Source organism: Osmerus mordax, chromosome 13 (genome assembly GCF_038355195.1).
Source record: "Osmerus mordax isolate fOsmMor3 chromosome 13, fOsmMor3.pri, whole genome shotgun sequence".
In the NCBI taxonomy this organism is placed as follows: domain Eukaryota; kingdom Metazoa; phylum Chordata; class Actinopteri; order Osmeriformes; family Osmeridae; genus Osmerus; species Osmerus mordax.
In genome coordinates, this window is record NC_090062.1 from 11,686,059 (window position 1) to 11,696,822 (window position 10,764).

General features: G+C 44.5%; 1 protein-coding gene across 1 annotated transcript; it reads left to right on the plus strand.

Moving 5' to 3' along the window:
- Positions 1 to 2,144: 2,144 nt before the first annotated feature.
- Positions 2,145 to 9,840, plus strand: LOC136955723 (rabphilin-3A). Its single transcript, XM_067249450.1, has 5 exons — positions 2,145 to 2,289; positions 5,831 to 6,852; positions 8,497 to 8,668; positions 9,361 to 9,527; positions 9,685 to 9,840. Exons 1-5 carry the CDS (start codon positions 2,145 to 2,147, stop codon positions 9,838 to 9,840), a joined length of 1,662 nt encoding a protein of 553 aa, XP_067105551.1.
- The last annotated feature ends 924 nt before the right edge of the window (positions 9,841 to 10,764 follow it).

Below are 10,764 nucleotides of genomic sequence, written 5' to 3' on the forward strand. Positions count from 1 at the left end.
ACACACTCACCCTATACCATCCAACGTTACCCAACCCCCCCCCCCCCACACACCCACACACAAACACATTTATCCAACCCTGCCACATGAGCATTACTCTTCATGGGGATAAGAAGAAATGGAGAGGCACCATCATCTATCATCTATCTATATACCATCAGCATAATGAAGATTCTTATGTTCAACTAGTGATATGCATAAATAAAAACTTGTGCAAAAAAAAAAAGAATGACAGAAAGCCCACGCATCATGTACACCACCAAGCAACACTCCAGACCAAATTCTTTTTTTTTTATAACTCAATGAAAACAACAGTTTTCACAGCTTTACCAGCCTGGCATTGCCAGACCAATTTGTAAATGCAAATAAGTGTGGAACCTCTCAGTTAAATTTAGATTTACAAGGGGTGTTTTCTTTTTTTCTTTTTCTTTCAAAACTTTTTTTTTTAAATATTGGTTCAACCTACTGAAGTTTTCAGTAGTATGGATGTGTGTGTACGTTTCATATGTGTTTGTGTCAGGACAGTCTGAATTATTTCCTAAATGGTCCCTAATAATAGATACAATGTTGTGTATACAACCAATTACAGCATCACAACATCCTCTTGGTTGTCATTTAATGCCTCGACAGTGATTATCGTACAGTCATCATAACCCCTCACATATCAGATAAACGGTTGTGATTGGTCCGACCAGATTCTGATCGGAGGGAAATCTGTTTGAGAGAGTATGTTGACCTGGCCTGGAAACCAGATGAATCTGTCAGCTCATGTTTCATTTGCTCTGATAGATGGCTCTGACCACCATCCCATTCAACCGTGTAAATAACATTTGAGAAAATATATTTATTATTGACCGTCTTACTTCATAGAAATGTACCAATTGCTTACTGATGATGCAACAGTCAATGGTATACTCATCAATGTCCAATAGGTGTCAGCATTGTTAAAGGGTTGATCTTTAGATATCTTTAAATATCTTAAATATCTCTTATCTCTAAAGATCAGCCATCTTTAGATATATTTGCTGGAACAATTGCTGTATTATTCTTGCATGATTTAAAAAGATGGCTTGAAGCTGTGAAGCTGTTTCCAAGCTAATTGGAATACCAAGTGACTAGAATAGAAAAGTTTGTCTCAGTTCAAAATAATGTAGAAAAACATTTCTCTCTCTACAAAAGATGCTACTTTGTGGTACAGGATTTCATTTGTATGCAATTTTGTATTACGATTAGGCTTTACAGTAGGCTTAATGTATTTAGGATATTAGCATTAGATGGGGTTTACAATATCATTTTAGATGTCCAAGTTTAAGCAAATATAATTCGTTTGAAAGACAAACATGCCACATAAGAGTATTGTGTGTGTAAGTGACAGTTTGTGGGTGTGTGAATAGTTGTCAGCACACTGATTACTGGTCTGATCCTTCATCCCTACTCTGCTGAAAGAGAACTTGCTCATGGAAGTGACAGCTTGCAGGTCTTTCAAGGAGGGGTGGAGCCAAGGGATTGTGCTGATTGAGGAATAGGGTTAGACTGTGTGTGTGTGTGTGTGTGTGTGTGTGTGTCTGAGTGAGAGAGAGAGAGAGAGAGAGAGAGTGTACATGTACATATATGCATGTGTGTGTGTGTGAGTGTGTGTGTGTGTGTGTGTTCAAATGTGTGTGTTATTGGGGAAACTGAGACAGGACTGCAGCTGTGAGTGGATTCTGGCCAAAGACAGTAACTGCAGGACAAGAGAGAACCTCACTTCACTTGGAGCCAGAGTGGCACACTCACTCCCCTCCTCTGGAAGAAGGGACTACCTTCCTGGACAGAATGGCAGCATAGCTGGATAGAGAGGCACACTGAAATAAGTTTTGGGGAAATCCTCACCAGCACAATACCTGGAATACCAATTCCAGTTTTCTCAGCTGGGAGGTCTAACAGCTCAGAACATGTCAAGCTCAGTACAATGTCCAGCTGTTCTGAACACTGGATGTCTACTACTGATCACCCGCGAGGGAACCCCAACATCTAACCGCTATACCACTGAATACAAACTTTTCTGAGGAAGGACGTCATCAGGGTTATTACACAGGAAGGACTACCCTGCTCCTGTCTGCTACCATATCTGGGTCTGAGTGTGTTTCTGGGTCCAGTTCAACATGCCCCACCAGGAGGAGGACTACCCTGGCCAGCCTGTCTGGCAGTCTGTCTTCCTCTTCTGCTGCAAGGGAATGATTGAGGGAGTTATCCTGCTGCTCTTCCTCTGGCTGCTGTTACAGGTCCTGTTCACCAAGAACCTAGAAGGTAAGCTAAACCTTGCATGCTCACATATGTGGCGACTGCACACTGCTCCCTCGCACACATCTGGAGCTACACAACACACCCCTTCATCCATCCATGAATTCATCCATCAATCCATCCATCTATTAATTCATGGATTAATTAACTATTTAATTAACTAATTCCTTCATTCATTGCTATTTACCAATGTAGAAGCCTCACTGTGACGTCTTGTGATCATTCTTGATGATATTTTGAATCATGGCTCACTTACAGTAAGACAGTTTTAAATGCCCCTCTACACCCCCTAACTGTTCATTTATTGTAAATTATTTTGAAATTGTAAATCCAATTACTTTTTTTTAAATGAGTTTTTTTACATAAATTCGCTTCAGATTATAAACATTTAGTGTGAAATCCAAGACAGCTCAAAACCACAAACAGTAACATCATCCTCACTGCAAGATTCCTCATAATATCTTTGGCACAGTTTATGACTGTAAGCAGGCTTGCAGGGCAAACTCATTTATCTCTCTCAGTTTCTTAGACTATGTTAAATTGGTTATAATTATATGTTTGGCCTCTCTGAACAGATTACACAGGTCCCACGCAACACTTTTTGTAAAATGTTTGCAAACTCCCTCTAGAAAGTCAATGCAGTTATCTGGACTGATAAACAGTTTTTACAAAAAGGTAATTCTGGATGGTATTTTCTTCTCAAGGCAGGACTGTACTATAGGCTCAATGGAAAGAAGGTCCAAGAATTGATGAGTTATGACGTCTTCATTGAGAATACAAAGTAGTTGGGAGAAAATGTATAGTCTGTTTACATTGTAATCATTTAGTAGACAGTTTCATCCAAAGTGATATACAATAAATACATTTGTCAAGAGTAAACGTACATCAATTTCTACAAAACCCAACGTATGGTCTGGTTATTGCGTTGCAAACAAGCTACTGTATATGGTAACATTATTGACAATAGCCAGCAATGGATCCTTTAGCTAGCTAACTAGTTTGCCATCAAACATCTTAGCCATTTTAAGGGTGTAAAAGTGACTTTGTTTGCTTCATCCAGCAAGTGGACCATACTCTGTTAATTCCCCTCACATCATTTTATGGTAATAACTCAAAATAATATTCAAATATGCTCCCTGTTTGCGCGTGCATGTGTGTGTGGGTATGTATGCGTCTGCATGTTGTGGGTGAGTGTGTGTGCATGTGAGTTTACGTGTGTGTTTGTGTATTTCTATGTATTCATGTTTGTATGTCTGCATGGTTTATGTGTATGTGTTCTGAGTGTGTGTGAGATGGAAGATAATCGTGTGGGGTAAACCCAGGGCAGGGTAGCTGAAGATTGTAGATAACATGTAGGGAGTCAGTTGGCTGAGCGGTGAGGGAGTCGGGCTAGTAATCCGAAGGTTGCCAGTTCGATTCCCGGTCATGCAAACTGACGTTGTGTCCTTGGGCAAGGCACTTCACCCTACTTGCCTTGGGGGAATGTCCCTGTACTTACTGTAAGTCGCTCTGGATAAGAGCGTCTGCTAAATGTAAATGTAGTGTAATAACAGGAGATGACAATCTCAAAGTAGTAGAGACCATGTCGGCTGAATGCCTGTGCCTTTTTCAGAAGAAAGATCTGAGGAAACGCAGAGCGCATCTTTGGCGCAGTGGGCTATGAGTCAGAAGCAGTGGATGCACACAGTTGTGTGTGTGTGTGTGTGTGGAGGGGGGGGATTTATAACAAGACAATAAGAAAGGTAAACATTTAAATGGTGTGTATGAACATAGTTTTACATGACATGCCTACGATAATCATCAATTCCAGGTAATTTTCTAATTCCTTATTCAATTTGAACAATCATGCCATCAATATAGCATTTGATGTGATGTCGAGTCTCTACGTCTGAAAGCTTAATTCAGATTCCCTTACCTCCCACTCACATTTAGATCAATTGGTATGAAAGCTTAGTCACCGAAAGCAGTCATTGGCTTAAAAGCAAAGGGTCTGTCACTACGATGCATATGCGTTATCCTGTACCAAGGAAGTCAACGTGAAATGCGCGTGCTGGACAAAAGGAATGGATTTTTATCTTAAACCGCGTTCACATTGATTCAACCAAGGACAAGGAAAATGTCGTACCATGCCCTTCCAGGTAAGTAACTTTGGTGTTCATTGTAGTTATCATTCTCTTTTAAAAGTTCAGTGATTGTATTTTATATTTAAGAAAAAGATAGAATATGCATGTCATCATAACGTGCTTTCGACAGGGTTAACGGTCCCGCAAGTTTAGGTATGATTCTATTATTGAAATAAAATGGAGATAAGATGTTACTATAATTAACTTGCGTTCATTCACGTTTTTATCACGTGGAAAAAAATTGTACATTGCAACAGGTAGGATTCAGAACAGGAAAAAGTTGTATGTGAAACATATTTAGAGGCGGGTCTAGATTGGTTATACTTTACAAAGATTTTTCATTATGAACTGGGAAATAAAAATGTTAGAATAAAAAGTATTACGATTTGGCTAACATCGAAAAACAATATTTTGCGGGTAGTTTATTCGATTTTTCAATTATTATTATTATTATGTTTAGGTGTAGGGCCTATGTGATGTATTGAGACAGGCAGACCTGTCAGGTTTGATCTGTCTTCCCTCTTTTCAATACCACAATTCAATATTTTACGACTCCTACTTAAGCCAACCTAATAGTTGAACTGGTACTGTAGTCACTTTCTTCCTTTTTGAAATTCAAACACCTGTTGTCTTGTCTGAAGGCCATCATATCCCGTTCATTTTTGATAGCACCAGATTTAACTGTAGCCCAAGGAATTCTCATTTGATGAACAAGTGTTCCATTGGAAGCCTTTAACAGTGCGTGAAATGGATCGGAACAATTAAGGGCATGGCAGGGGGGAAATAGACTTGCCTACTAAACATCCACATCTAGCGAGCCCTCAAGGTGCCCTTACAGACCCACCTGCTGTTTCTTTGTAAGTGGGCCAGGATCATGATTTGTGTTCTCTGTGATCTTCTGTTAAGAGCCCATTGAAGATGTTTTGCATCATATCATGCCTGATAGATTAAGTTTGGCCTGACGAATGAGTCACTGTGACACTGTCACTAACTGTTTAAGTAAAGGCTGCGTGTCATTTTATTGAACATTCGGAAAAAGCCCAATCAATCACATGGCTTTGGAAGTAGCCGGAATAAATGATGATGAAACAACTGTAATGTGTTTACTTGGCTCTGTTTTAGATCAAAGCCACAACAGCACAGATTCAGCTTCTAAAATTGAACAATTTATCATGATTAGAAACTTCAGACATTTCCTGTTTAATGTGATAATAGATGACAAGTGTGGAGACTTAGTAAGATGATTGCTGTATTAGTAAATGTGAGGTATGGTACTGTTTCTTTTATAATGAAGGGGCACCAATTAATGTTCTCTCTCTCTCTTTCTCTCTCTTTTGAATCACTGATGTCACTGCAGACATTAACCCCTTACTTACCACCCTGTGTCAATGTTTGTATGTGCCTATGTGTTTGTGTGTGTCTAGTCCACCTGCAGATCCTGCTGGCAGTTGGTCTGGCAGTGTTCTGCTTCTGCCTGGTACTGGGCTGTATCCTGTGCTGGCGTAGAGGGAAGACCCATCCACCAGAGGACAAGGAGGCAGCCCTGTCCCCTCACTCCGCTGTCTCCAGACACGTGACCGTGACCCTCACCCCGGCGCCCGGCACTTTACCCATCAAGCAGCAGTATGAGGAGCTGGACGGCGATGTTTTGGAGTACCCCTCCCCCAGGAGTAGCTCCTCCCCCTCTGATGATGACCTTAGCGCCCTGCCCTTTAGTCCCTTGGCCCCGTGCTCGGAGATGAGCTCGTCTCCCAGGTCCTGCTTCCCCATGCGGCGCCTCAGCACCCCCTGCGTGCCTTCCTCGCCCAACAAGCCCCGAGTCCACGGGCGTGCCTCTCTGCCCTCCATCCCCAAGCTGAGTCTGGTCTCCAAGACACGCCGGGCGATCGAGCGGCGCTGCACGGTGAGCAGTGACAGTGTCCTCTGCAGCGAGCACAGCCGTCTGAGCGCCACCGCTGCCCCGCCACCTCCTGTCCAACAGGGGGAGCCCGCCCCTACACAGTACGGTTCCAGCTCCACCCCCGGCTCCTTATCAATCCTCAGTAAGACCGCTCCGATCCTCCACTTCTCCCTTCATTTCTCGCCCGGGCGGGGCACGCTGACCACCAGCATCCTGGGCCTGTCCGGGGCGTCGCGGCGCCGGAGCGGGGTGCTGGTGCGGGCCAGCCTGCCTCCGCTCTGCCCCTCCCCTCAACAGGTGGCCTCCTCACGCAGACGCAGCCTCAGCCCAGAGATGCAGAGCCAGAGCTTCGTGCTGCAGGTGGGCTCCGTGGAGGAGCTCCGTGCCTGCACCCTCCGGCTGGCCGTGTTCAGCAGGGACTTCTCTGGGCTGCGCGAGGCCGCCCTGGGGGAGCTGGAGATGGCGTGCAGGGAGATGGACTGGGAGCCGGACACCACCATCACCTATACCAGGGAGCTCAGCCCTGCCAGGAGCCAGCTGAAGAAGGTACCCCCCCCATCATCTTGTCTGTCACTGTAAAAGCACAATAACGCAATGTTGGGCTATCAAAGGCACTCACATCACACACACAAGGAAGTGCGCGCACACACACACACACGCAACACTTTCCCTTGCTATCCACTTCTCCCTTCTCTGTTGACTTACATAATGCATGGTGCGACCACGCACGCATAGGCTTATGAATAGCCCCTATCATGCTTTACTCGTGAGGGAATGTGATGTCTAATCAGAATAGGCCACCCATTAGTGTTTCTTTCCCCCTCCCCCCCCCTCCGCTTGGGCATGATGACATTGTGGAAATGTGACTGCAGCAGAAAACATGTTGAGTGCAGTGAGCTGGCAATGTGCCCACGCATTGTCCTCTATGGGGCTGTGGAGACACTGCCAGAGGCCATTACTGACAGACGGGGGGGGGGGGGGGGGGGGTACACGTTGGGTGTGTGTGTGACATTTATACAAAAGGTGCCTGGCATGAAATATGAATGTACATAATCCAGGAAGTGTATCTTCTAAAGAGCCTCTGTAGGCAGTTTCTCACCATGGATGTCAGATGCAGACCAAGGATATCACGCACGTGTGGATATGGTAAAAATGGTCGCAGTGAAGCAGACTCCATCAATATGTGTGTGAGGTTCAGTGGTTAGGGTCAGCGTCAGATGGGGAGGGGGAAGCTGGAGAAGAGAGGAATGAAGAGGAGATGTATTTGATGGGGTGATCTCTGTGGGTAGAAAGTGGATACATGTTCATGAGTCACTTGTAGGTTTGAGTCAGAGGACACCTGTGACATACGGATGTGATCCATTAAGACTTCTCCTGTGGGGACATTACTGTGGAGAAGAGACCATGCTGTGGTAGAATTGCAGGGATCAAATTCCAGAGACACACTTACATTAATTACACTCCAAATGACATCACAGTGACTCCACATGCAGGGTTGGTCAGTGCACTTAAATGTTACTCAGCACTTGCCCCTGATATTTGATGCTTTAGTCCAAGGGGACATTGATGATCATCCTCATAGTTGGGTCACTAATACAAAAAGAAACAAAGAGACACAGAGAGAGTGATTTTTTCCTCCTTTGATCTTATTTTTTCTTCTTATTATTATTAATTACTTCACTTTTTCTGTTCTGTGACAGTCTGGGTACCTTAACAGACATTGGAAGAAATTAGTCTATGTGGGAAACAACTACTGACAGACCCAAAGACTGACAGATCGACAGATTGAAGCAGTGAAGTGAAGCTCACTTGCCGGCGAAAACATTCTTCACACTCTGCTGGTTCCCCCCCACACACAGTGATGGGCTCACAGCAGCATGCTTGGCGGAGTCTGGCGGCCCTAAATGAGCAGCTAATGGGATTCATTCCGCCTATCAACACACAAGTCTCTGGAGGTGGGACTGCTGAAGACTAGATTCAGATTAGGGATGCGTTCCTGGCTTTCCAGTGTTTAACAGTGTCAGGATGAGAAGGGTTTGTTGAAAGGCACTTGGAAGTTCCGTCTCTTCAGAACACCTTGTAGAGCACCTGGTTGATGAAAGAAATCTTTTGGAAAATGTTGTTTTAATTCAACTTCTTTTATTTTCCCTTCTCTCCTGTCCTCTCTTCGTTTCTCTTCTGTCCTCCCAGAGCATGAGTTCCCAGGAGACACTAGGTCGTAGGAAGAGTTCTGTGTGTGCTCCCCGGTCCTTGGGCCAGCTCTACATCCTGCTCCAATACCAGACCGTAGCCCACAGGATCAAGGTGATGGTACGCAAGGCCGAAAACCTGGCCAAGTTAACAAGGATGCCAGGTGCCCCAGGTAAGCCCTCAACTTCAGATACCCAGACGCAGACCCTAACCCAGTCTCAGCCATCGTTGGTTACAGCCCCAGCCTTAGCCATGTGTGATTAAAGACCCAGACTCAGATCCAGTCTCAGCCTTGGTTAGTCACACAGCCTCTCTGATTTAGCTCCATAATCAGATTAAGGAAAGTGATCAGCCTCCTGTCATTTCCTGTGTACTATTTCATCTTTCTGTCAGAATCTCATCTCTGCAGTACATTGGGCAGTGTGGCTTGAAATAGAACACCACCTGCTTTATTCCTTAGAAAATGTGTAAATAGTCATATAAACAATAGCTGTCAGAACAGGAGGGGAGAATAGTGTCTGAAAGGGTTAGAGATAACTGGATTTTATCTATACTGTGTTTTCAGACATGATTCTCCATGATCCTCAGTTCTGAGGCCTTATATAAGCACTGTGTGTATGTGTGTGTGTGTGTGTGAGAGAGAGAGAGAGAGAGAGAGAGAGAGAGAGAGAGAGAGAGAGAATTAGGGAGAGATGAATAACAGTGAGAAGGACCTCATGTTCTGTTGAGGATTAAATGACTATTTTACCAGACGTCCGCCCAATAGGGAATCATGTTGTGTGTGTATGTGTGTGCACATTTCTCACCATCTTTCTGTCCCCCCCTCATATGTCCCCCAATAATGATGTCATGATGTCCTTACAGACCACTATGTTGTCATCAACCTGCGCCAGGATGGAAAGGTGATAGGGACCAAGGAGACCAAGGGGGCAGGAGGACATAATGCAGTGTGGAACGCCCCCTTCCTGTTTGACCTTCCTGTTGGAGAGGTCTCCCTGCTCAACATGGTCCTGGAGTTCATCGTCATGCAGGTGAGAGTCTTACAGAACACGTCACTAATCCAAGACTTTTATGATGAAGCTGAGATGGCATGCAGTTGTAACACCTGCAGGAGTTTATCAAGATTATATTTTTTTTTTATCACATCAAAATATGCCATTAGACCTGATACATGAGTCTCTCTGACAGGGGCACGTCTACACCAAGAGCAGCATGATGGGCCGTGTGCTGATTGGCTGTGAAGGTCCGGAGGCAGGGCAGGGACACTGGAGAGATATGTGCAGTCGAGGGCAGGTGGAGATGGTACGCTGGCACACCATTCAACCAGAAGCCCACTGGGACTGAGGGAGAGGGGTCATTCTTGGACTTCCCCTTCATTTCCTCATCCCCATAAGGGATGGAAGGAGAAGAGAGATAAGAAGAAGAGTAGAAGTCCATGCTCTGTTCAGACTTGGACCACACACATGGGACAGCATCACGCCTCTCAGAGGCCCCTTTGTCCACACTGAACAGAATCAGAAGGATCAGAATGTCATTCCACCCAGAACTCCTAACTTTGATCACCACACTGGCCTGCCAATGACATTGAAGGCCATACAACTTCCACTAAAGTGTATAATATCAGTAGCATGAATGTGTATTGTAATGTCTGTTGGTGCATTCTGGGACCGGCTCAGCCCTCACCCATGTTGTTGTTGGATACAGTATATCAGAAACGGTTGTGTTTTGTGGTTTGTCGTGAGGTGGGTCACGTCCGTGTTTGTCACATTCCGCTCCTCCTGTCTACCCTGCCTGGTTTCTAAAGTATATTGTACACGCAGTGCTTGTGGTCCGTGCTGCATGACTGTAATGTCTGTCTAACATTAGTGCAATTGAAAAACCGTGATATTGATCGTAGTGCGCTGTTCTCTGCCATGCAATATCCAGCTGTCCACCCGGGCTCCTCAAAGCGGTGTGGCATTAGGCTATAGTACAGAACTGTACATGTGGGCATGAATATAGTGTGTGCCTGAATCAACCATAAACACCCTTTATTAGAATTGGATAGGATCAAGGCTTGACCCATTCAGACAAACAGGTTTTTCTCTCAAGTCTTCTGTACATACTGTAAATGATGTGTATTCTGTCATGTTTTTTTGGTGTGTATTTGAAGCAGTACTGACCTGCCATGCCTGTTATTGGTTGTATACTAGATTGTGTACTACAGCTTTTGCATTAATAAAGAATGTGTCGTTGTGTGTGTAGTTGCTATTTATCTTTCAAATAAAG

Excerpts from the sequence above, each read along its gene's own strand:
- LOC136955723 (XM_067249450.1), top strand. The coding sequence starts at position 2,145 with ATGCCCCACCAGGAGGAGGACTACCCTGGCCAGCCTGTCTGGCAGTCT. Across the intron at positions 6,853-8,496 it reads CCAGGAGCCAGCTGAAGAAG|AGCATGAGTTCCCAGGAGAC; the intron begins GTACCCCCCCCA and ends CTGTCCTCCCAG. Across the intron at positions 9,528-9,684 it reads TGGAGTTCATCGTCATGCAG|GGGCACGTCTACACCAAGAG; the intron begins GTGAGAGTCTTA and ends TCTCTCTGACAG.